The 27363-nt window shown below is 40.0% G+C and overlaps 3 protein-coding genes across 3 annotated transcripts; 1 reads left to right on the forward strand and 2 right to left on the reverse strand.

Annotated features, from left to right (window-relative positions):
• Window positions 1-4335: 4335 nt before the first annotated feature.
• Window positions 4336-15581, reverse strand: LOC308131854 (OX-2 membrane glycoprotein). Its single transcript, XM_080498724.1, has 7 exons — window positions 15430-15581; window positions 14941-15027; window positions 14530-14850; window positions 12592-12921; window positions 7559-7843; window positions 6472-6573; window positions 4336-5947 (listed from the first exon to the last, which is right to left on the reverse strand). The coding sequence occupies exons 2-7, from the start codon at window positions 15011-15013 to the stop codon at window positions 5940-5942; spliced, it is 1119 nt and encodes a 372-aa protein (XP_080354850.1). The 5' UTR covers window positions 15014-15027; window positions 15430-15581; the 3' UTR covers window positions 4336-5939.
• A 935-nt stretch (window positions 15582-16516) lies between these two features.
• Window positions 16517-22027, forward strand: LOC308131276 (Golgi pH regulator). The gene is made up of 14 exons (XM_080497943.1): window positions 16517-16744; window positions 17378-17437; window positions 17568-17671; window positions 17757-17863; window positions 17952-18053; window positions 18189-18309; window positions 18414-18494; window positions 18741-18850; window positions 18936-19024; window positions 19890-19982; window positions 20097-20192; window positions 20681-20770; window positions 20856-20921; window positions 21001-22027. The coding sequence occupies exons 1-14, from the start codon at window positions 16703-16705 to the stop codon at window positions 21205-21207; spliced, it is 1368 nt and encodes a 455-aa protein (XP_080354069.1). The 5' UTR covers window positions 16517-16702; the 3' UTR covers window positions 21208-22027.
• Window positions 22028-23133: 1106 nt separating this feature from the next.
• pdzk1 (PDZ domain containing 1) lies at window positions 23134-26637 on the reverse strand (the record flags this gene model as incomplete). The annotated part of the gene is made up of 6 exons (XM_080498212.1): window positions 23134-23472; window positions 23558-23782; window positions 23851-24047; window positions 24132-24464; window positions 25107-25320; window positions 26431-26637. 6 exons carry the CDS (start codon window positions 26635-26637, stop codon window positions 23134-23136), a joined length of 1515 nt encoding a protein of 504 aa, XP_080354338.1.
• Between the last annotated feature and the right edge of the window lie 726 nt (window positions 26638-27363).

Genomic DNA, 27363 nt, shown 5'->3' on the forward strand with positions numbered 1-27363 from the left:
TGTGGCTGCCGTATCTTGGCATCTTTTTCATCACAGCGCTTCCAGTCATCATTTTGGCCGTATTAACTCTTCGGACTTTCTGTTGCCGCCCTTGTAAGAATATTATTATAAATTTTGGATTATTGTAAGAAAATGTGTCAAATCTATCAGATGAAAAAGCTTTGTCATTGTTTTTTGTATCTTTTTGGCAGACACGGAGACTCACGACTACTCAAAGAGACAGGTAATGAGATGTATATCATTCAGTAATAACAGATAAACGACGTGACACTAATGATTGTAATGTAGCAGATGTTAGTTGATCAGATGTGTCTTCAAAGTAGGAAAAATTGTAAGGATTTAATAGAATTTGACAAGGACCAAACTGTGAAAGATAGACAACTAGAACATCTCCAAAACTGCAGCTCTTTTAGTGGTCAGTTCGTATCAAAAGTGTTTCCGCTGATGGCCGTGTGGAGTGAACGCTGGCTCATGTGATCTGATAGAACGGGGAAGCTGCTGTAACTTATAAAGGCTGCTGAACCATTCACTGAAAATGTATTCTGTACGAGTCTGATGCTGACCTCAGTCTACCACTGAACAGTGAGCATCAGCGCCAGTAGTCATTGAGATGTTTTGGAAAAATACATGTGGAAGTTAGCCATTTGGCAGTATGGTTCATAAACAACTTAGATTATCCGTTGTCATCAGTAAATTAGTGTCCTGTGCATTCTCATTCTGGTGTTTTTCGTGTCATAGGAACCATTCACTCATGGAACTGCAGGACTTCCTGAGTGTGGCGTTCCGTCAACTCCCAGACTCGCTGTAGTGAGTGTTGCAGAAACTCCCAGACCACCTCCAACTCTGATGCCCGCCGCAACTCAGCCTGCTGCTGCGAACGCGGCACATGGAAGTCAAGTGTCCAGCTCTCCAGTGTATGCTGTCATCAACCACCGCAGACCTGGGAATCACACCAGTGGACTGCATGCAACTGCTAAACCAGAGGGAGAATATGGTGTGATAATTTTTCCCTGAAGTTTCATCGATTTGCCATGGACACGTACAGATATGGTATGGAAATAAGAAAACACGTGTCATGTGGTGGTGTGTCGTCATGGACCCGACGGAGGTGAAACCATTAACCACTCTGCAGAAGAGGTGAATGGAGATTGTGTGTGGTCAGCACTGTGCACAGGGTTGTTTTAAGTCAACCTGCGGTGACAAGAACTTCATTTTCTCACACTCAGGTTGGTTTCAGCCAACGCTGGTGTGCATCATTACATGTGCTATCATTGTGGGATCTTTCATTTCTGTTTTTATACATGTTTTTCTTCTAGTTGTTGCATGTACATGGCTTGGATAGCTTTGTTGGCATGTTTACCTCTGCTGCCAAAAACTATGGAAGGTTTACTGAAAAGAAGTCAGTGAATCAGGTTTAATCCTGCGGTGGCCTCTTGACTGTTTATTTTTGTATCTTTAGTAAAAGGTTTTAAAAGGTAACACTCTTGCCTGATGTTGTTTCCATGGATTCTGCTACTTGAATGTTTCACCCTTTCTACAGTTGTCGCTTGTTTCATGTAATAAATATAACAGCTGGTCTGTTTATATCTATATTTTAAAATAATGCGCTTACATTATTTAAGTCATTAGAGAGGCTCAAAGGACTGCAGTAAAATCATCTTCACAAACAAATGTCATACTTTTAACAAAATTATTCAGTAACATCAAAACATAAAGTAATATCAAAGAGGGCAGAAAATGAAAGTAAAGGTCATCTTGAAAAAAAAACATTTCTTCACTCACAGCACTATTTTTTTTTAAACAATGCAACAGCCATAAACTGAAAATAAGATCATCTCAGAAAAAAAAGTTGATTTTGTGGTTTTGTTCCAAGGTGAAGTGGTGAATTGGTGAATTGGTGACAGACTTTCAGGAATGAAAGGATCTGCTGTATCTTGGTATTAGATGCCAGAGTAACAGGGTGTCCTGATACGTTGGGGCTGTTTAGTCAGCAAGGTGAGCAGCAAACGTTAATGAGAAATAAACAGGGAATCAGGATAAAGTGGAATAGAATCTGTAGAGGAAGCTGAAAACAGGTCAGAAAACAGCCTGAACAGAGAAAAATTCTGTTCTCATGTTCTCCTATTCACCTTATGCAGCCTGCAACAAGCAGACTCGTCTCGCTAAAAAGACACACAGACTAACTTATTCGATTTTTCCATTTTCTTTCGAGCTTAACTCGGGAAAGCGGCTCTAATCTGCTATGTTGAAATGTTCAGACCAAATTTGTCACATGAGATTCAGAGGAGCAGAGGAAGGTGAAAAATTGACATTTCATGAGTCGTGAGTATGAGTGGAAACTTTTATCAGCAACCCTGTCTTCAGGTCTCCACACACACACACACACACACACACGGTTAGTGATTTTACTGTTCTACTCCCACTCGCTCTGTCGCTTTCTCTTGCTCACACGTTCAGTCTCATTCACTTACTCACTTTCTCGCTTGCAATTCACCTCACACTGTAAACTAAACTAAACTAAACTGTATTTATTTTCCTTGGGGAAGTTCATTTTTGCCTGCGCCTCCCTGTTGACCTGTCACCTGTGGAATTTGAACCTGCTAATCAACTTCTAACCTCTAAACGACCAAAACCCTCACTTGCTTGCTCGCTTGTATTTTCAGACCTGATCAGATTTTGAATCAAAAACAACAAAAAAAATCACAGCGGGTCATTCTAAGTACATGTGAACCAGGTTTCATTTGAAAGAACTCCAAATTACTGTAATACAGAGTTTATTTCCAGTGAAAAACAATTTTCCTGTTAGATTTCCTCTAGTAACTCTAATAAATCCTTCAACTGACCCAAAGCAACCGTTTAATCAGAACGTGAGATTTTGGGTTCTGATTGAGGATTCCGTTATTCTCCTGCTGTAAAATGTCTTCACACTTAAAATGACCCAGGGCTAATATTTTAGGGATTTGTGCTGTATTGAAATTCAAAACCAAGTCTCTCAGCCCCTCGCCACAGCGCTGTCTGCATACCAGCCCTCCTTACACACAGTCGCTTAACCCCAAAGTACACATCCATAAAGACATGAATGCCTTTGATGGGAACAAAAAAAATGATCCAACATGGAGACTTTAGAGAACAAGACATAAGGTTTTGGGCCAGAGGAAACATATAACAACCAGGGAACTCAAGCTATGTGGTCTAAAAAAAAAAAGAAAAAAGAAAAGTATAAATCTTGTGTGTGAAGGTAGGCTAAAATATATGCATTGCAGCTTATTTAAAGTTCCTCTGCCAGCATCTACACGGGAAAAATGAAAACATTTCCAACCTAATTACATCTCTAATATGTTCTCAGTACTTTTCTGAAGAAAATGTATTATTACACTCATACAAACACTTATTTGCAGCATTTAACCAAATATCCCCAGCTTGTTGACATCTTAGCATCATGGTAACTCTTGAACCTTCCCAAGGTGGAGTGTCTCAAGATCCTGTTTTTACACCCGATCTTACGAGATTTTGATTCGCACTGGTAAAAAGATCAATCAACGATCAGTTTCACAACATTTAAGACTATTCTCATGGCTTGAATACTCTTTCTTTGAGAAAGTCTGGCTTTTTTGGGAGCTGAATCTGTCAAATGTTCATATTTTGGATTGCGCTGCTGCAATGCCATCTTGCATATCCCAGAAACCCTTGCAGCAGGTTTGAAAAGCTACATAAAGTACAGTTTGCTGGATACAAATTCTGGTTTGTTTGTAAACATATCAACTTTGGTGTAATCGATTTAGGCAACTACAAGTTTGAAGTTTGTGGAAATGAGTGGTGATGGTCTTGTTTTGTTATATCGGTTTCTTCTCTGCACTAAAGTGATACCTTTTATAGGAAGTATATTTAAAAAAAAAAGGTTTTTCTGGTAGAGTAACTTGAAATACAGATATATATATTTAAGATCTTCACTTAGATGTGTAGGACAACTAAAAAAATAGATGAGTATTTACAAGCAATTTGTAACATATCTCAATCTATTAACTCAGCGCTGGTCTAATCTTTCTCTATTTCAGGAATTTAAGATGTAAATTTGCACTGTATTTTTCTTCATATTTAAAGGCAAATACACAATGTCTGAATCACAACAGAGCTTTTTACACAGGAGGGTTTGCGAGAATTTGAAAGGTTCTTCATAAGCTGCATGAGTTGGAATGAAAGAATCATGATCTAAAAAAAGAGCATCTGGGATCCAGGTTTGGAACAACAGACAGGAATTTAATGTGTTTTTAGTGAATTCAGTGTGAGCTGTCAAAAGCAGAACTCACATGTTGAAATTGTTACATGAGTCTTTTGAGAAGAAAACAACCACAGATTCATATTTGTCTTTATTTTTGCTTGTTGTATTTATCACAACAACAATCCAACTGGAGAAGGTCCTATTAATGTTTTGTTTAACGGACAACAACTCTATAAAGAACTGGATGCAGCTCTATTCTTGTATTATAACACATTTACAACCACAGGATAGATATGTGTACTGGAAACTAATGATGACAAACCTAAAACATAAAAGTAATATCTAACTGATGCAAATCATAAGCTTTGATACATTGTATTTCTCAAACTTGCACTTTAAAATGCCTCTGTGCACATGCATGACCAACAAGCATCATTGCAATGTATTTTGCAGTTCCAAACCGACTAAGATGTTTAACCTTTAGTCTATCAAGTAGCTTCACAACACATCGTGCTCGACAGGCCACAAGACACGCATTCCTTTCTGGAGGCACCCAAAAGGTTTAGTCCTGCTTCATCAGGCAGTTGATTTAACCCATCTGACCATGGAATGTAGACTCCAATAAAAATATACAACAAACCTCAAAACATGAAGAAAATATACAGAAAGTTATCAACACAAACAGAACTGAGGTACAAAGCCCCTTTAGTCAAATACTATTCAGAACCACACCTTATGCTCTACTGGAGTGGGAAAGGTCTTCATCTGAGGTATAATAAGGAGAAAGAAAATGTAAATGACAACTCAATAAGATTGGTTACTTAAAGTAGTGCTTCCCAACCTGGTGGGGGCGGGCAGAGATCACAAGAAGGGTAAGGCATGAGGCTTTGCCTGCTGTGTAGTTGACATTATTAGATTTTCACAGGTCAAACAAAATCAAAAGGAAACGTGGTATAGACTTTACAGTAGACCTGGGAAACCCGGGGATGTTTTAGCCATTGAGAAGAACTTTTTTCTTCAGGACAATTGAGGGGGTTTCTCATTGGGGTAAAAGAAGTACAAACCACTGACTTTAAGAATAAGAAAAGTTGGGTTTTTTTTTCATTTAAGGAAATGGTTAAATTATTTCTTGAAATAAAATCTGATGCTGTAGCAATGGTATTACTGAAAATGGTAAATAATGACTTTATGAATTTATGTTTTGAGCTGTGGAAAAAGACATATTTTGTGTTTTGCACCTGAACTGCAAAGCATGTCAATGGCGCACGTGCCGAGTAAGAAAAATATATATTATATCACTTCAGATTTTCTTTAAGCACCACATAAAAGACACAGGCAGACAGACGAAAGTATTGTAAAACACTATGTGACATGCTGCAGAATTATAATACAGCTGTGAGTCACCTGTTGGTGGTGGAGTACGTAGACATTAACTCAATCGATTAATGTTGTTGAGGAAAAACGTGATCCACTCGAGAGTTCGTCTTAAACTCCATGTGAGGACAGCCTGGAGATTAAATAAGATTCGGAGGCAGCAGAGTTGAATGTCATTGTTCAGTTGGTTCTCATAGATGGGATTGTATTGGACATCCTACGGCGGCCTGTCAGAACATCTTCCTTTTGGACCAAGAGGATGATGATGCAGCAAGTAGAGAATTCTGCAAGCCTTAATCTGAACAGCAGGGCCTCTTCTTCTCACTCTCTTGTCTGATCTGAAAAATCAATCAGCTGAAAAGAAACGCAAACAATATTTAAAGAAATGCACTGAAAAATAGAAAATAGCCCGATCTAATAAACACTGGGGGTGTTCAAATGGGTGGTAAAGTGATATTGTGGCACATGACACTGATTTTCACCCCCCGTGTTCTGCTTGTCTGCACTCTTTTCTTTGAGCTTCTTACAGAGCATCACTCCTTGATGGGGTTCTTCTTTAACCATAGATTTAGCTCTGACTGGGTCAATGGCATCACTTATAAGTTCAGAGTTGAATCTACAAGGTATGTCACTTTTCATCAATGTGACATCTTCTGTTCAACTCTGTTTTACTTCAGCTGCAGTCAGCTGAGATGGAGACTTTAAATGAAACAAAGTCAGAATCAGACCTGGCAACATCCTTCACCACAACCTCAGAAATGACCAAGTCTAAAATGTCTTCCGAGTTTTGTGTGGACTTTGTTACATGTTGGAAAAGTCAGATAGACACTTTGTCGGAAATTCTTGAAGAGCTCATCATAACAATTCATGCCACTCACCTTCTTTGTGCAAGAAACACTTCCAGAGACAGAAACACAGAGACATAACCAGCAGGGCAGCTACTGTGGTGACCGAGATCAGGATGGTGAGAGCTGTTCCAACTAAGAACAAGAGAGAGCGAGAGAGAAACCTGTTCAACCTCATTGGCTATAGATATCAGATAGTGGTATATTGTGTAGCTTCATCAGTCAGACTACGACTTCTCTATTGATCAAGTTTACCATTTAATATTGCTGTATAGATGAAGCTATGGCAGGACTCAATGTGTTGCATACTTTGTGGACTCCTGGATATTTTTTTTGTAATAAAACAAAACAAAGTTCACAAATTCAAGAAGATTATCATTCTCTTTTTCTTGTGACAATGCTCTTAGCCTCCACATTCCCATTTAAAGTGTTATAGTTGTAATAAAAATAAGCCTTTTGACATTATATCAAACCAAACACACCTTTCCTCAATGTTAAAGCACATGTGACTTAACTTTGAGGCACATCTCTTTATCGGTTGATCGTCTATCAGTAGTTAAACTTTGACAGAAATTGAATGCGTCATCTTAATCATCCAAGAAGTACATTTTCTGAAACTTTGAATTAAGCCTGAAACCCCAAATTATTTTACAAAAAGCTTCACAGTGGAAATGGAAGAAGAGACTTTAACCCTCTTATATCCACAGTTTCTATCAACATGAACATTTGTTATCAGGCAGTTTTTCATTATTTGACTGCATTGAGATGCTCAGATTACAAACGTGTGACATGCTGGTGAAACCTTTCTGTGACTGGCCGACCATTCCACAGAAGTCCTCGAGACTAATGTAACTATTAAAACATGAAAGCAAAGCTATATTTCCCAGCTTTGTATTAGTTTTACAATTTTCTGGATTGATGCACGTGGTGAAGGCTCTAATACAACTACTGCAACTCAAACCGCTGCAAAAATCCAAATTTGTCCGAATGCACTGTGAATGTGAATTATGGGGCTGCAAAGACAGTACATACAGGTGCAACATTATGGCTGATCAGTGGATAAGTCAAGACATTTAGTGATAGAGACGGAGGTTTGGAATGATCACTGACAGCGACTCACTCTTTGTGTTCATAGACACAGCAATCGGTGACTCAAACCCTTTGTGGTGCACCAAGCACTTGATGGACACGTCCTTCAGCAGACCCGATCGGACCGTCAGCGTGCTGATGACCAGCGTGGTTCCATCGGCCTGCGGGAGCTGAGTGGTCACGGGTGGGCCCATGGTGCGGTTGTCCCGCTCCACATTCCACACAATCTCCGCCGGCGGGCGCGACACAGAGGTGCAGTTGGCTTCTATCACACCTGGAGAGGTGGTCTTGTAGCTCACCTGAGGTTTGGGCAGGACTGGGGGGAAAAGAAACATATGAAATTATGTTGCTCGATATGTGAAAAACTGTGGAAAAAAATAATGTCAGGTATGCTTTGGTAAGGCAGATTTATAAAACACATTGTTTTAACCAACAAGTTGGACTTTTTTTTTCATTCAGTTTGTAGGTGTTTATAATGCAAGAGTCTTCGGTTAAATTGCTAAAACAATATCTGGGATCAGCCATTCGGACCAGCCGTGATATGGGAAGTCCTGCACTTCGTAAATGTTTGGCTGCTCTCAGTCCTCGGTTCTCTGGGCTGAGTGAGGAATGCAGTGCACTGGAATGGAGAACATTTTTGTTGGCTTGAACACATTTAGCCACAGATATTTGGCGTGTACAGTTTTCATATTTTCTCAAGACTTTTGTGGTGATGATGATATCGGTATGTGCAGGGAGATAATATGGGGCAGATCAGAGCATAAAGTTAAAAAACAGGAACTGTGATCATATCCTACAAACGTGATCAACAATTTTTCTACTGACATCAGTTGATTTTATGCTTTCATTTATCATAACCCTTTAAAAATAGTGGTTCAATAACTGAACGCTTTGCCACAAACCGCAAGTAAACTCTAATTGTGTAAAAAAAATGTATGAAATGAGCAGCAAACTCTCAGCTAAAGCCATGTTAGTCCTTCAGTCCTGATCATCCTGCCCTCTGTACCAAATACGCTCCAATCATACTTGTTTTATCCATATGACATCTCTATGTCAGTACTGTAGACCCAGGTGGTGTAGCTCAGTAAGTTGATTTTATTCTTGGTGTACAACTGGACATCATCCATGGAGAACATTTGGCTGTTTGTTGCTTCATTTCGGAATCGGTATCCATCGCCCGTCTTTGTGATGATCTGATTAGTGGGTTCTTGTCTATGCAGAACAGCAGTCTGCTGCGCTTGATGTTATGTTGGGCGATCGGCTTTGAGTTAGCATTCAGAGTTGTCTTTCGCAATTCCATTTTGTTCTTCAAGAAGACTGTTAGTGTTTATCTTGTACAGTTCCAGAGATTCCAGTATTCATGCGTGTGAAAATACTCATAAAATACTAAAATACTAATAATGCTCTTTTTAAATTAACATATTGCTCTACGTTCAATACCAAGACTGATACCATACCCTTCAACGTCAACGAGAAGGGTATAAAATTTGTCAAATCACATGTCATTTCATTCCGTACATATTTGACCCCGGTGGGCACTTATAGTGTGATGCTTGCTTTGCGTACAAATTGCATTAAATAGCCATCTTTCATATTGCCGAGTGTCACCTACAATTCAAACAGTGGCTATTTGTTTTTAAACACTACGACATAATAATCTAATGACATGAAATAAAACCAAATTAGCTGAAAAATGTGTGGCTTGGAGTGCTCTTTAATAGCAAAAACACAATAAAATAACATGTTGTTTTAAAGAAAGAGTGTCGTCACATGAGCCTATACTGTAGACATGGGCCACATGTGGTACTAATTCCCATATTTTGTGGCTACAATTTAATTGCTTCTGTTGCTGGCAGGATCGTGGTGATTTTAAGACAATTTGAACCACAAATCAAATGAAAATTGTCCAAATTAATGGATTGGGTTTACTTCAAGGCAAGGATGACATTTTAGTGACCCTCATAGTGATGGATGCTGCCCATCCCTGACCCACTGCATGATTTACTGGTCATTGTTCCTGGACAGCATGTTTAATAGTGGGAACAAAGAGGCTATCATTTCATCCAAAGTTGGACTGGTAGGATAAAGAAAAACATTAATATTAATGGTGCTCCAGCACTGGGAACACCTACTGTACTGTACAGTTCAATATCAAACAAAAGCACATCTGTTAATGACACGACTGTGAGAGAAAGGCGAAGGGAGATAAAGTGGAAAAGCAAAGCAGCACAAAGAGAGAAAGAGAGACAAAGCACAGAGGGAATCACTGTCCAGCACAAACACTAACACAGTCATGCATCAGGACCTCGCACCCTGCCTCCATCATTCTTTCGAATGCTCCATTCATCACATAAACACACTCGTTCAGTGTTTGCGTGTTAACAAATCAGCCACCAGCATGGCCCCGCTGCCGTAGCATGAAAACATGGAGGAAGGAAGAAAAGATCAACATTCCTGTCTAAATCCCAGGAGTACCTGTCTCTCCTGCAGGCAAAGTCCAGGATAAGCTCTTTATTTTACCTCCCCTCCACATTTCTACTGTCCTACGAGCTTCTATATCCATTCAAAGCATGATGGATGTGGGGCTCAAACTAAACTATATATTTAATTGACTGTCTTGATTGAAATCTGGTGAGTATTATGATTCAGACATTCATGGCTGGAGAGTGAATCTTGCCATGACTTAGTGAGTCCGCTGATTTGCTTGGGTGCCAGCAACAAGTAAATTTTTCAAATTGTACAGTATTTAATTAAGCAAGAAAAAAAGAAAGAAAGAAAACAAGCTAACCATAGAGTATGAAAATGAAACAATTAGGATAGGGAACGTCTTAAAATTATTTTCCCAAGTCACATTAAGTCCCAAATGTATACGCAAAACGCAAGTTAATCTGTGTGCAGACACAGGACAGTTTTAAATGGAACCGAAGGCAAAAATAAGATGATCGTAAAAATTCCTAATCCTGCCACAATTTCCTCTGGTTCCGCCTCAGCTGAGTGTCCAAAAGAAGAAAAACACATCATCTTTAACAAGTAACAACATACCTTAACCAACTTTTATAACACTTTGCAAAACCAAAATAACAGAAAGACCACAAGAAACCACCAATCACAAATAATATGAAATCTGATATGAGTTAAGAAAGGCGAGGGTGCAGTAAGCCACATTAAATTTGGTTTTAAACTTTAAACCCACTGCAGCCTCTCTTCACTTCACTGACTTATTTCAGAGTGTTCGAGAGAGAGAGAGAGAGCGAGAGAGAGAGCGAGAGAGATGGGGGGGGGGGGTAGTTTGGGAAACTATGGTCCAGACTATGACTCACATCTTTAAAAGAGTTGATCTCCACAATTTTGTCATGATTAAATATCCACAATGAGCAAGGAGAACCAGAGGTGTGACACAGAATATGAGATAGAAAAAAAGAAGTCCGGCAAGATGCTGGTATGTTGCAGGGTGAAGCCATAAAAATTGAGTGATGCATTTTAAAACTGAATAGAAATTAATTTCTATGTGCATGATTACAGAGCTGAGACTCTCAAAAACTGGTGAAGATACTGTAGTGAAATAGTACAGAAATAGAAGTAAATTGTAGCTAATTAAGTACAAAAGAAAATATTTATCTTTACACCCCAATAGGAAGGTAGTCTTTTTCATTTATCATTGAATTTTGCATATTGTAATATTAAATCTGACCAACTCATATTCTAACTATTTGAGTTCAATGAGTTTATAATGTGTGTTGATCGAGCTCTGTAAGGGGTGATGGTAGATTTCAAAGAAATGTATTTATGTTTTAGTGGATCTTCGCTGAGTTGCAGCAGTGGGTTGTCCTGTGGGCTCCATGTGGACAAACTGTTGGGAACTCGCACAGCCAAAGAAGAACTTCTGCCAGTAAGTATTTGTTCCAGAGGATTTTAAAACACGGGCTTTTCAGATGAACTTGCAATATGCGATAATCTTGTCAAGAATCTCAATAGCAATATGATTTGATACATGCAAACATGTATAATTAACGGTGCTCTTTCCCTTAATCTAAACCAACTGTGACCTTTTGTCCTTTGTTTTGTTTGTTCACTCACTTCTACCTAGTGGGCAGGCATCTGGTGAAGTAGGGCGGCCTCACTTTGATTGGCTAAATGATCTTATCATTACACCTATGGTTTTACAACATACCACTTTTCTAATTGGGCATTTTCTTAATTACCCAATGTAACCATTACATCCAACTCTCCACATATGTGCATTAACTTTAAAATCCGCTCAGCCCCTTACATGATGACTTTTCAAAGAATTTTTAATTTCGAATATGACGGCATGCTTTGAGCCATCCCTGCTTGCAGTTGCTTCATATGAAGATATGAGAGTGGTAAAAATAATCTACAGCACCATGAGCAGCAAACCTAATCATGACTTTATAATTTACAGAGTATATTTTGTGCTAAAGCCTTGTTTGAAAATCATCTTGCATTGTTATGCCTCTCTGTAATTCATATATACAGAGCAAGAACTAATCTAAAATATATGATCAAATTTAAATTTTAAGAAAGGTGTACCACCATTGCCCCACTCAGGTTTGCTTGAGTTAGGTAACCATTCGAAGTATCAAAATCAGATACAAATCTTTTGTCTTAATTAGTTCCGTCAAACAGTTTACGGATTACTAAAGTTCAAAACCAAACAAGACGGAGATCAGTGAAAACTATTAGAATCAAGGACAGAATTTGAGGCTCTGAAGGTTAGTTGTGGGATTAAAAACACAACAACCTGAGCTGGAGGAGCAAATGTAAAGCAGCTGCTGGCTGAGGTGCATCGATGGTGCTTATATTTAAGATTGGAAAAATACGCTTTTTTTTTTTTATACACCAGGGCAATCCACACGTTTCTTTCCTCTTCGAGTTGCAGTTTTTCACAGATGTGATTTATACTGACTGTGTGACTTCAAGTCTGGAAAATATAGTTATCTTGCTATGAAATCTTCAGAAAAGTACCTGCACTGTATTTTTTAGACAGGTCACATTGACACAGATCTGTAACAGCTCAATGGGGGGGGGGGGGCAGATATTTACCGAAAGTGGAGAGGCAAACCACGGAGCTCTTCACCCCTTCCTGGTACGTCTCATACAGGCAGGTGTAGCAGCCCTCATCCTGGATGGCGACTGGCTGGATGGTGAGCTGAGTGTCGGACAGTGAGGCGGTGAGCCACACCCTGCCCTGGTACGTGGGCTCGATCATGGGGTCGCTCCGCTTTGCGAAGGAGGCCACCTCTGTGGCATCCCCCCGAGGAGACGTGTGTTTCCAAACTACCTGCTGCACCTTCTCGGGCAGGCCGTAGGAGCAGGACAGGGAGGCCTTCTTCCCGCTCACCGCTGTTTTGTTTCTGTCACCGGTGACTTGCGCTGGGGTTAACAAAGCAACGCCAGTCAGTGAGAGGATGATGGATGAGAGGAGGAAGATACAGAAATGAACCAAGGGAAAAAAGATGGTGCAGCCAAGACAATGCGAATATCGAGAGATATGAGCTACCCAAACAGAAACCAGTCGCTGGAATCTAGCGCAGCTGTTTCTGGTTAGTAAGCTGAGCCCTCGTTCTCCCTCTGCTCCACAGCTCTTTATTAACATGACCGGCTGAGCCTCAGAAGACTCATCAGCTTGTGTTCACATGTTTACATGTGTACGGCACATGTGCAATCCCATATTTTCCCTATTAAATGTTCAATATGCCAGCATCCAAAATTAGACTTTGAAACAAAGATAAAAGAAACTGAAGCACGAGGACTGTCTTTTGTGATTCTCTTGTACGTCTTTCTGTGTTAAGGTGTGATACTCCTCTCTTACACTGATGGCTCCTATATCAACAGCTATAGCCAACCTGAGGCATTAATTCTTAAAGTGACTTGCCAGACTCAAAAAGCAGAACCAGATGTGAATTGTTAGGAGGCAGTATCACACAGAGGACAGGCCTCTGGAGGAAAGCATCTAATTCCCTCTTCTGTCACCCTCCTCGCTCAGGCAGCCTTTAACATGAAGACTATTTTAGCCCTTCCCTCATCACTGAAGCTACCTTTTCTACATATTTTTCTGTTTATACAAGGAAGAAAAAAATATTGTCTCTGCTTATCTTCATGTCATTTTGGGTCAGTACCTGGCATCAGAGCAGATTGGCTTACTTTAGTGATATTTCAGGCATTTTGAGTAGTTCAGGGTTTTAAGACAGTGACTAATGATCAGCAGAAATACCTTGACTATCAACACTGCAGTCCCTGAGCAACATTTTTAGCTTGTAAAGGTCCATTTAGTGCTCTCACCTCATAAGTGAGAAAATCCTCTACTTGAGTCAAAGCTAGGGAACTGTTTCTTTGTGGAATTTGCACGATTCTCCAAGTACTCAAGTTTCATCCCACAGTCCAATGACATGCATTTAATGCTTTAAATATAACATAGTGTGTGTGGCTCTCCGTGGTTGATACTACATATGTAGTATTGCTTTGCTAAAAACCCTTGCGCCTGTCTTAAAGGCCTCGAGAAGTGAGCTTATCACCTCTAAAAGTCCCAAATGAAATCCCTAAGATGTCTTAATCACCAGTGCTGTTGGCCCTGGAGCGTGGCCCCTTAATGCCTAATAGGGCGTCACACAGTGGCTATGGTGAGGAATGGATTAAAAACAGACCTCACTGTGTTGATATGACAAATGAAGAACTTATTCTCCTACTTGTGACTCTTCGAACAGATTGGAATGCTTTAAAAAAAAAAAAAATGTTTCAAAGAAAAGATGACCAGAGACAATGGGAGTTGGGAATATGTGTGTCATCAAATTTGTGGGAAAGAGTTCAAATCAAACCAAAATGACATAATTTACCAAGTATTTGAAACAATAAAATGTTTTGAAATAACCAGGTGTAACTTTTATGAGAGCAGGCAGAATACATAAATGAATAACTAATGCACTGTAGCAAAGAAATTTTGATTAAACCTAACATTATGACATAAAACAGTGTCCCACTCACAGTGCACAGTGAGGCACGTCCGTCCCTCCTTGGAACCGGAGGGTTGCAGGTCAAAGATGCAGGTGTAACAGCCTTCGTCTCGGAAGCCCACCCTGCGGATGGTGATGGCCGAGGTGTCCCTCGGGGAGGAGACCAGCTCCACGTGCTGCTGTCCACTCACACTGTCTCTGTTGCCGGGCTGGTAGGTCAGGAGAGTCTGGTTCTGAACATCCAGCCAGCGCACCTGCCTTAGGGACTCCCCCCGCTCCCTGGAAACACTGCAGGTCAGAGTGAAGGGCTTCTCCACCGGAGCTTCAAGACGCTCTGGGGCTGTGACTTTCCCTGAAAAAAAAAAAGAAGGAAAAAGAGAAAAAAAATATTGAAATGGTATCATGATTCCTCAGTTGTACTTTCTTTCAAGGTCATACTCACCTTGTGCTGAGACCAACATCAGGAGGAACAAACACACCTGCAGACTGAAGCCCGAAGAAGCCTGGGCCATCATTTTATCCGCTGTTTCTTCAAAGGATGAAAAAAAAGAAGGTCTACATTCTTTATCAACATCTGTGCAGCATGCACATGAGCTCAGTTCTTTAAACTTGTGAATCAAGAAAAAAAAAATTAAACAAGCTCAACTCACGTTCAAACGTATTTATTGGAGAATTACAATACAATATCTTCACTGAAAACAATCCACTAACTCGTAATGTACAAAGACTTAACTGTTTTTCCTCACAATTCACTTGAAAAAGTCAATTAAATGTAATTGTATTCAACCTCAGAACAATCACAGGCGGCTGTGAAACAATTAGAAACAATGAAGTTTACATTTTAAATTCTGATTAAAGTAAATCATTTGCAGTTATTTATGAGAATAATTAATTTTAATTAAGGTTACATCCAAGAAACTGAGACACTTACCCCTTATTTCACTATACAAAGTTTAAGACGCTCTACCTCTGCACAATCTTCTTTTCATCCTCATTATATAGCAGTGTTTGGGAACATCACCCCAGAACAGAAGATAAACTCTTTTAACTCATCCAAATGTTTTCTGCTGCGCGCACCATGGACCGATGTGCACCAGCCAGCAGCAGCAGCAGACTGCAGGAGCGCTGAGACCAGGCTGAGCAGCAGTGAGCAGAGCGCTCCCCAGAGAAAGCACCATGTTACTGTGAACACAGCGCCCCCAACAGGAACGCCATGTGCTCAGCTTCAGCAAGTCTTTTATTTATTTTTTTTCATTGGAAGAAATAATTTTTGTACAATCATAGAGGTCACTTCAGTGTCTTTGTAAAATATGCTGTTGTTATTATTATTATTATTATTATTATTATTATTATTATTATTATTACTTTACTGATGCTGGTACAACTCCAGTCCTTCTTCTTCAGCATTACAGTTGAGCTGTTTTTCAGCTCCAGCATTCACACTTGTATTTTTAAAGATTAAAGGAAAGGTGGTGTGCATTCGATTAATTATCAATCAATTATAATTGTACAATTAAAATGATTGTAAATAATAATATATATGTATATATATATATATATATATATATATATATATATATATATATATATATATATATATATATATATATAAAATCAGAATCATAACAATAAGACAATCCACAGTGGAACATGAACCAGACAGCTATGTATGTTTGTATGTATGTTTGTATGTATGTATGTATGTATGTATGTATGTATGTATTTATTTATTTATTTATTTAATTTGTCAGAAAACCAAAATAATTATAAAAAGCTATTACAATTTTACATTTTAGTGGTATGTAAACAATAAATGCAATGCAACATTCCACAGTATATTAAAGACTGAAATCCTATACCGCAAACACATTCATGGTTGATAATTAAAATTAGTTATTGCGTTATTAAGTAATTAAATGTAGTTAATTCGTTTTTAAAAAGAGTAAACGTTTGATGGCGTCAAGCATGTGCGACGGAAGTGTATCTCTTTATGTCGGGCTTTGATGACGTGTCGCGCGCCGTAGCTTCTTGACAGCTACTTTACTACAAAAGTTCTTCTAAAAATGAGTTTATTAGCGACATAACTCACAGTTCTTTTGGAGGCCGAATAGTTTTCATCATATCAGTGATGAACTGAGACCACCCTGGTCGTGGTACACCTGCAGAGCCACGTTGATGCGGACTGAGCGCTGGGTTTTACAGACATGTCGTTCCTGGTGGACTCGGTGATCATGTTCACCTCGCAGGTAAAATGCACACTTCAGTACACTGGTTTCTTTAGTTTATTGATCGTATCAACATAGTTTTGTAAAAGAAACAATAAAAGTAAAAATGTGTCATATAGGGAGATTTTCCTCCCCTTCCGGGTCTTTGTTGTTAACTGAGGACACTGATAAAACATTATTCAGATGTTTACAGTCAGTCTTCTACACTGAAGTTGGCATTGTGGATGTGAGAATCATTTACGTCAGACCAATTTATTGCCAAAGATGGAGCAGCACGGCGCTATATATGTATATGCTAGGTATTATGAGTTGTAGTCATGCTGGTTTATTGGATTATGTTAAGCCTTTTTTCTGTTATTTTAGAAATATATAGTACAAGTGATTCATTCTGTCCTTGCTTTGTTATTTACAAATATATTAAAATCAGATTTTTTTAAAATTATATTCCAGCATTTTCTCAGTTTGGCATGGTACTCATGAAGTTGAAAGTTATGGTTCCTTGTATAGTGGCAGATATAATTTGTTTGATCGGAATGGGTCAAAAATAGGATATGGAATTATCCGCCCTGGTTTGTTTTGAATGTTGAACTTCTTCTTCTTCCTCCTCCTGCTGCTTTCTTTTCACCCTAAAATGTTCCTCTTAATTCCACCCAGGTGCTGTTCTTCGGATTTGGATGGTTATTCTTTATGCGGAAGCTGTTCAAAGATTATGAGGTACTGTGTGATTGCAATGCATTAATCAAAGATGTCAAAGTGAAGCATGAGCATTTAACCCATGCTTCACCTCTTGATTACAAGTAGACATATGAAGGTTTTGACTGTTGATGGTTTTGTTTGTCACCAGGTGCGACAGTATGTTGTCCAGGTGGTTTTCTCTGTCACCTTTGCTTTTTCATGTACGATGTTTGAGCTCATTATCTTTGAGATTCTGGGTGCCTTAAGCAGCAGGTTAGTTTATTTCCCTTTTTAACATGTCAATGTTTATTTCTCATCCCAGGGGAATGGATTATTAACTCTGGTGTTTTGATTGCAGTTCCAGGTATTTCCACTGGAAGCTGAATCTGTATGTGATTCTACTGGTTTTAATCTTTGTGGTGCCTTTCTACATTGGCTACTTTGTTGTCAGCAACATACGCCTGTGTGAGTGTCACCACATTTGATCCCGCAGAGAAAAAATAGGTGAACTGTCAATTTGCACATGTTGATAAGCTGCTGCGTGTCTGTTCAGTGCAGAGACAAAGGCTTCTCTTTTCCTGTATGGTGTGGTTCACCTTCATGTATTTCTTCTGGAAGCTGGGAGATCCGTTTCCCATCTTGAGTCCAAAACATGGTGAGTGTGACTTTCTTGGAATTCTGCATTTCATCTATCCCGGAAGTCTTTTCACTGACAAAGTGAAAATCGTTTCTCTAGAAAGTATGTTGAAAGGCCAGTGAACAGGCGATGTTGTTAACATCTTTTGTCCAGGGATCCTGTCCATTGAGCAGCTCATCAGTCGTGTCGGGGTGATCGGCGTCACTCTCATGGCTCTGCTGTCGGGGTTTGGTGCCGTCAACTGTCCCTACACGTACATGTCCTACTTCCTCCGGTAAGAGGCTACGGTTTTTCTCTTGCGTTTTCCTGGTTGATCATACGGTGTGTTAGTATTTAGTATTAGAGCTCAAACAGAATATGTCGTCGTCGTGTTCACAGAAATGTGACCGACAGTGACATCCTCGCTTTGGAGAGGCGACTTCTCCAAACTATGGACATGATCGTCAGCAAAAAGAAACGGTGAGACAGTTTTTTTTTTTTTTAATAATCTTCAATTTCACTTCAAAACAATATTTTTGTACTTTGCGTGCGGCTGTGCCTCAGCTATTACAGCGGGCCATCGTTCCCAGGTGCGAGCACATAGTACCGAAGCCGTCGGTATTTTTGTACGAGTGTATGAATAATCGATACAAGACTGCTCAAGCAATTAAACTTGTGGTATACTGTTACTACTGCATTTTAAAAAAGCTCTTCTTTCGATTTCAGAATTGCCATGACACGGAGGCAGATGTACCAACGAGGGGAAGACCAGAACAAACAGACTGGATTCTGGGGAATGATCAAGAGCGTAACATCCACCCAAACAGGCAGCGAAAGTATCCTTTATACTTAACTTTACTTTAGTTAAATGTATTAACTAAAGTATTTAAAGAGGATTCCAGCCTTAACTTCTTCTTCCAGACCTTTCTCTGATCCAGCAGGAGGTTGATGCTCTGGAGGAACTGAGTCGGCAACTCTTTCTAGAGACAGTCGATCTACAAGCCACTAAGGTAACACACACACACACACACACACACACACACACACTCACACACACACAGACTCACACATGCACACATGCACACACACTTTTTAGAGTTAGCATGACTGAAAGTAAACCAGAGGAGTAAACTTGTAGTAGATTCAGAGCCACTATTGATGACCTTACATTGATATAATCCTTTGAATCTGACTGCTTGATATGTCATTTGCATCTTTTAAGGGGCCACCTCTACTTTTGTACGATGATTATCATGTAAACACCATTATCAAAGAAGCTGCATCAATATTTCTACTTTTATTAGGTTTTCTGCTTGTGCACATATCTGTATTGCTGCTGAAGCAAAGAAAATGTCACGCCGGGCAGCTCCACACAATGAGCTGATGGATGGGGCAGTTTGAATAGACTCAATAGAATAAACTCTGCGAATAAGACGGAAAAATAACTGTGTTTTTCGGTCATCATTTCCACTGGTTGTAATTTTTCTTCGGAAATTAGAAGATGACGTTTTCTACAGTTATTCCAGGAAATAGCTTTTGCTAAACATATTCCGCTGATTAAAGCTTATTCAGTCATTGTTATTCCACTGTGTTCGATAGTGCAAGGTTTACTTTTTATATTTACCTTCCACTGAAGCCAGGCTTATTGTCAATCTAAACTACTGCGCAGTAATATCTGATTTATTAGAAATATTTCTTCGAATTTTCAGTACATTCTACCAGATCTGTTTAGGTAATTGTATGTATATATCCAGGGTGAAGACAGACTAACTACATACAATTATGCCTTCTTATAAAGTAGTGATAAGTACTGACATACATGTCATATTGACATCCATGTGAGACTGAATTGTTCAACACAGCCTGTCTTTGTAGGAGCGGATCGAGTACTCAAAGACATTCCAGGGAAAATATTTCAACTTCCTTGGTTACTTCTTTTCCATTTATTGTGTTTGGAAAATATTCATGGTAAGAATGCTGTCATCCTGCTCTCTGAGATTGTGTCTCCGCACTTTTCACACATTCACTTAAAAGGGAAATGTTCAATATTTTAATATTTTCTCTACATTTTGTATTTCATAGGCCACAATAAATATAGTTTTTGATCGGGTTGGAAAGACGGATCCAGTGACAAGGGGCATCGAAATCACTGTCAACTACTTGGGCATCCAGTTTGATGTGAGACACACACACACACACACACACACATACATGCATACGCACACATGTCTATGCCTTATGGGGACTTACTCTCAACTCAGCTATAAATACTTGTTCCTTAACCTCCATTTTTGTCCCGCTGGTAACCTGAGTCGTCATCGGTTCATGCGTAGTTGGGTCTCCACAAGTATAGAAAATGGAGCGCACACACACACACGCACACGCACACCTATAGTAACAAAGTCAGGTGGGAAACAGCGTGATCTCCCGTAACGATCATTTCCAGGACATTATCATCTGTCTGTGCAATAAACCCAGTCATGTTCACTTTTAATCTTATCCCACGCAGGCAATTATTAGATTGGGGTTTTTTACGGTTCACAGTCAAAGATCATTTCCTTTCAATTTGAGTGAATGAATGACTGCCTACTGATGTTTTTTTCTGTGTTGTTCTGTTTTGTTTTGGGGTTTTTTTAATGATCTTGTTCTCGTCCTTTTTGTCTCAGGTCAAGTTTTGGTCCCAACACATCTCTTTCATTTTAGTAGGCATAATAATCGTCACGTCCATACGAGGCTTGCTAATCACTCTCACAAAGGTAAAGTAATCACATTGCACATTTTTAAACAGACTAAACGTGATGTTTCCTTTCATTCGTAGTCTTACATGTTGCTTTATTTTAGTTCTTCTATGCGATATCAAGCAGCAAGTCTTCCAATGTCATCGTGCTCGTCCTCGCTCAGATCATGGTGAGTGCGTTTGCTTCGCAGTTGTGTCTTAACACTCGGAAATCGCATTACAGATTAACCGACTCTTATAATCAAACAGGGGATGTACTTTGTGTCGTCCGTGCTGCTGATGCGTATGAGCATGCCGCTGGAGTACCGCTCCATCGTGACCGAGGTTCTGGGAGAACTGCAGTTCAACTTCTACCACCGCTGGTTCGACGTCATCTTCCTGGTCAGCGCCCTGTCCAGCATCCTCTTTCTTTATCTTGCCCACAAGCAGTCGCCAGAGAAACACATGGCCCTTTGATTCCCTCTCACTGGGTTTGGACTCCACCGGGGCGTCTCTTCCAACATGTTTCTGTTTTTTGGGATTATCTGGACTGCCTGTTTCTGAATCAGGAACAGTTGTTTTCTGTTGGAGTGGGGGGAGTCTTGGGGTCTTGGAGCACATAATGCAGCAACTTTGAATGTGGACTCTCTTGAAATTAAAGTATTTCCAGAAAAAAAACAATTGTTAGGGTTTAAACTTCTCTTGCAAATACACATTTATTTTTCATCATATTTGTTTTTATTGTTTTTGCACACATTAGAGTTTAGATGCTATTAGTTTAACACACTGGAACCTGAGGTACACTTTTAATTGAAAAATGGAGTGAGCCTGTTGTGATTCACATATCACATATCACAAATCACAGCGTTGTGTGTTAATTGATTGAGAATGTGGGGGGGGGGGAGATGCCACAAAAAGTCAGGTTATTTTAGACATCACTTGATTTATTTTTCTTAAATATTGTGTTTTTCATTTTAGGAATAGGAACAGCAAATTTTGTCTTTAAAGAACATTAAATAAAGGCAGCAGCATGTGCATAAGGTAAAATACATGGAAACCAGTGTTAACTTTCAATATTAACCATGTTTTTTATTCTCAGTCATATTGGTAATCTCAGGTATGGGAAAAGATAAATGTCTGTACTGCGAATGTCCATGAACATTCTTAAAACAAAGCCCTTTTTTGTTTTTTTTTCCAAATAATGCAGCTGCTATAAATACAGATATTGACCACACATTTATAAATTCTGTACATTGCTTTCATTGTTGTTTACTTAATCTTTGCTTTTCATGGCATATTAAAGATGTGTGATTCCAGAGAAGTTGTTCATCGACAAAAACAGATCAAACATTTGATTAGGGCAAAATCAGGACAGGTTTCCTTCTGGTGGCTTCTCAGAATCTCTCATCAATACTGTCAACAGACGAATTTGATGATACGGATGATGTCTGAAAGAGAGAACAAGCAGAATCAAATGAATTAGCCTCTTGCCAGTTTTGCTGTGAAGCACCTGTGACTCAGTCTGATGTGGATCATTTTCCAATCTGAGCGCGACGGAAGACCCCGAGCCATCGCCATTGGTATGTGAGTGAAAGGGAGAATGTGACCGAGCTTATAAAAGTGTGTTGAGTAAAATGTGCAATATAAGTAAAGTCCATTTACCATTTAAGCCATGAGTGTCTAGCTCATTTTGGTGGAGAACCAGAAACTGATAAATAATTTCAAAGAATTATAAAGATTTTCCTCAGTTTCGGTGAAGGAAAAAGGAGAACTGAATCGGAAATACCACGAGCTACAGTTAGTCTCTTGCACATCCCAAAACATTTCAGAAACTTTTTGTATGTTTTTATAAACGCACCTCATGGTTTGGTATTGATGCTGTTTTGTTTACAATAAGGTAACTATCATATCTCATGAATTATTCAGCACTGTTTCTTTTATTGCTGCATATTCTCTTAGACAAATTAGGAATGGCTGTTTTAATTTTTTCTACTATTTGCATTGCCTCCAACTGAAAAAATTGCATTAAACATCTACTTTTTACTTTCATGTTTTGCATCAAACGCCGTGATTGAACCCTGATGTGGGCCAGTTTAGGATGACAGGCCATATCATTTAAGCTGTTATAATAATGGTAATACTTTCGATCGCTAATGCACTTTTTCATTTAAGAATCTCAAAGTGCTTATTTTAGTGACATAATCACATATAAATAACAAACACAAACAATTCAAGTTACCCTGATAAGAAAGTGAACATCAGAGCAGTTGTTTGGAACTTGGCACCACCAGGGTCATTTGCATTTATCCTCTGTGACCGTAAAGAACTATACTAAATACAACATAGTACCAAAATCAGATTGATAAGAAGCACTCCAATTTCTTGTTGCTAAAAAGTGAAGATTTACTGAGTTTTACTGACCCTCTGTTTCTCTGGTTCAGTTGGGGTTTCTGCTCTGGGTTCCTCTTGTCTCTCCGTCTTCCTGGTCTCTGGACTGTTGGCCTTGTGGACCTGAGCGTATAGCGTTTCCCTGAGAAGTAGGCTTGTGATGGCCACCCCTTTCTCTTTCAGCTGGTCGTAGACGCTCTTTTTAGCCACCAGCATCTCCAGAGCGTCTCCACTATTGCGGATCAGCGTCACCGCCTCCTCATGGCTGCACTCCTCCACATTCACCCCGTTTATTTCCACCACGATGTCTTCTTCCTCCATGCCAGCCCTGTCAGCCACTCCCCCCTTCACCACCTGTGTGCGAGACAAACTGTGTCTCCCCACTGTGGTTTGAAATAGAGTGTTGGACAAAACAATTGCAAAAACTTCTAATTCTTACGTTTTTGATGTACTGCCCATGCACCCCCTGGATGCCATTCAGGTGAAAGCCAAATCCACGAGCGGTTTTCTCCATTTTACACAATTTAGGCTTAAGTTCCTCATCCCACGCTTGAAAAGCTGTGGATGCTGTGATCAGACTGGGGAAATTGATGGCCTCATTGTAACTTGGTGGTGAGTTGGCATCCTTATTTTCCTCCCAGTAGAGCATAGGAGACACATTCCCCTGTGAGGAACAGAGCATGATTACATCTGCTGACTGAACTGAAGATGAACAGTGGCACACCGGCTTACCAGCTGGTACATCTCGTCTGTTTCTCTGTCCACCACGAGGAGGCAGCATTTGTGGCCACTCTGCCTGATTAAGTCCACCACCATGTCATGGCTGAAGTTGTCCACCTCCTTTCCGTTCACAGTCACCAGCCGGTCCATTTCCTTGATGCCATTTCTTGCCGCTGGGCTGCCTCTATCAATGTTTTTGATGAAGTGTCCTGCGGAGAGCCAAGAAAGACATTATAGAAACAGCATTCTCTTACAACTAAAAGGTACATCATGCTGATGTAATGTTTTCTTGCCGGTTTTGTTGGGTTCCTCTCTGAGTGTGAAGCCATATCCATCAGAGTCTCTGGTCATATCGATGATGCGTGGTTTGTGAGGGAGGTACTTTGTTGTTGCTTCCCACGTTCTGATCTTTGTGTGCTTGCTCTGGTAGAACTTTTCTGTTTCGTCGTCAACCAGCAGGAGCATGATGCTGCTGCCCACCATTGTAATCTTCTCCACCACCTCTTCGTGGGTGCGCTTTTCAACGTTGTCCCCGTTGACCTCCACAAGCCGGTCGTGCAGTTTGACGCCTGCTCTGTCCGCAACACTTCCTTGGATCACCTCTGTCATGAACAGACCAGGCTCGTCTACAGAGGATGAGATTGAAGATTTGATGAAACCAATGCAAAACTAAATGGAAACCAGTGATTTTTCTTCCCTCTCCGAGTTTTGGTATGATCTTTGGAAAATATGCAAGGAGCGCCTTAAAGTGTTAGAACGTCTCTCTCTGCATTTATAAGTGTATTATATAGTTACAAGCATTTATAGTTTTATAATATTTTCTTTGATGGCGATGTGTATTTACTAGTGTTCCCAAGTTTAACAGCCACATTATTATAGTTATAGATGTTATACTCCGGCGGAGCAAACAAAATTGGGTTTTTCAGGGTCAGCGGCAGTGCTTTGGGAAAATGCTGTTATTTATTGCTATGATACAAATCTTTGGTGTGGCTACTTCAGCTATGTAACACATGAAGCCACACCCAGTGTGTATATCAGTGATTGCTGCTGTTATATGTGCCACACCCGATATCCTCGCACTAAGATACGGCAGTAGTTTACGCTGTTTGATAAGGAAATATGATCGATAAAGGTTCTTTGGAATGTTTAATCCAAAGAACGTGGTGAGAAACATGAGAGAGTGTTGTGAAAGATTTAAACCCAAAGGTTTTGCATGGCTTTAGTAAATACAATGGAACATACACCATTTTCATTTCTTCGTGACTCACGTTTGACTGAGCGGATGGAAAATCCAAACCCTGAGCTGGACTTCACCATGTAGCAGAGTTTAGGCTTTGGACTTTGTTTGGCTTCGCCGTTGCCGACTGGTGAGCTCTTGGGGTCGGACAGGTTGACCCCTTGTTGTTTTGCTTGCTTGTAGGCCGATTCACCCAGGATGTGGAAGGTGACAGATGCCCCACTGCTTCTCACCAGGTCCACCACCTGTTCCCAAGAGAGAGAGAAGGGTCTAAAGAACACGGCTTGGGATTTATGTATTCCCACAGTCTTAAAGCAGCGGTTCTCAATGTCCCCTGAGACAAATCACACCAACGCAAACTCATTGAATTGTACCGTTGCGGAATGCCGGTAATAGGATCAGCATGTACATGATCATCCATCAGCTCAAGATTGTGACTTTGGCAAACGTCTCAGCTTTCCTTCCTGGTTACAAACAGTTTTATATACAATCTCCAGTGTCTACAGCCTGTTCTTTGCTCATACTGTTTGCTTCACTGGTTGGCCATCATTTTTCTCATGCTCCGGTGGGGCCTGCTCCTCCCATAGCACATCACCCTCGCTGCCACCTGACTTTCAAGATGCAACACTTAATTCGACAACTGACTGACGGGTGTCTCCTGATCACATCCAGGATGTTCCTTTAATTTCTGAACCCCTCATACTGCTATGCACAACTGAACATGAAGCCATGAGCTGAATATTAAACCTTCAGTGTAGGTCAAGTTTTCCAGACCTTTTTCTTGGAAAAAAGGATCGATACAGAACTAAATATCAAATGCATTTTCCAGTTGGCTCAGACCTTGTTTTTCTGATCTGTTTTTGGCATTATGAAGAGCAGGTTTGAATCTTTGAGTCAAAAGGTAGATAATAAATGCAGAGCAGCTTTGAAGACCTTAACATTTGTTTTGAAGAGGGTTCCTGCATTGAGTTTTTACAACATGTGGACGCGTTCCACCTGTTCTGATGCCTTGTAGAGTCAATTCTGCTATAGTGGATTACAAGTTTTGCTGCTCTGGTGAATGAAATGTGTAATGATTTTTATGTATGCTTGGAGCAACTTTATTCTTTTTCATCCATCAACACTATTGTCTGACTTGTAGTGTTGTGATTTATGGATCATTTCACCCTGTTTTATTCAGGAATTATAAGCGTTAACTCAGAAAATGCCACTCGTGGGAACTTATGCATTGCAGAGGTGGGTAAAACCTCAAATGAACCCTGTAATAAGCACTGCAAAGTGTTTCCATTCTCTTGGGCAAGAGTGCTTAAAAACAATTTTATTGATGTGTTGTAGTAAGCCTGCATCCCACTCACCTCTGAATGGGACATCGAATCAACGAAGGTCCCATTGACCCGGAGGATGCGGTCTCCATCCTTCATGCCAGCCAGTTCAGCCCGGCCTCCCATTTCCAGGCAGCGGATCAGGTGACCCTCTTCACTCTGCTCCACTCTCAGGTTGAAGCCAAATGTCTGATTTGGCTTCTTGTTGAGAGAAATCACCTTTGGCTTGTAGATGTCCATATCCTGATGTAGAAGAAAGTGAAGCATCACAAGTAAATGTACTGATGGGATATTGCAAGAGCTTTTGGCACTGGGTGGAGAAACAATTAAATAACATCATACCACAAAATAGCTGAGCCTGCCAACTTTAAATATACATATGTGGTTATAACGTCTGATGTTTGACTAAACTTAGACGTGTTGGGAATTTTGGAGGCAGTGCGACTGTTATTGATTTGTTATTGATTGACTGTTATTAATTAATGAGACAAAAGTTGTTGGAGATGAAGTTGCCAGGCAGGAGAAGAAGAGGAACACCTCGGAAGAGATTCATACTTGTGAAGAAAGATGTGATTCAGCAGAAGTGGTAAAGGATAGGAGCAGCCAGACAATCTGACCCTATTTGTGTGAATCCGACGAGGTATTAAATCAACAGTGTCGGCCTTAACGGCTTCCCTTTCAACACGGTTCTTCCTGCAGGTATTTGAACTGCAGGGTGTTGGTGGGGTCAGATGAGAAGTTAATGTTCTTTGTCAGCTCTTTAGTGGCAGTTAATGGTTGATAGAAGGCACAGCTGACAGCCATAGTCAACACTCCATAAAATATAGGACAGCTTGGACTTTGAATACCCCGTGAAGCATGTTACTGTTGTCTCTGTTATTTCTACGCAGGAAGGTGAGGAATCGTGTGCAAGGTGAAATGTTGACATACGTGTTCAGTGTTACAGTAACTCCGTGACGCAACAAT

This window comes from Blennius ocellaris (genome assembly GCF_963422515.1).
Source record: "Blennius ocellaris genome assembly, chromosome: 6".
NCBI classification, from domain to species: domain Eukaryota; kingdom Metazoa; phylum Chordata; class Actinopteri; order Blenniiformes; family Blenniidae; genus Blennius; species Blennius ocellaris.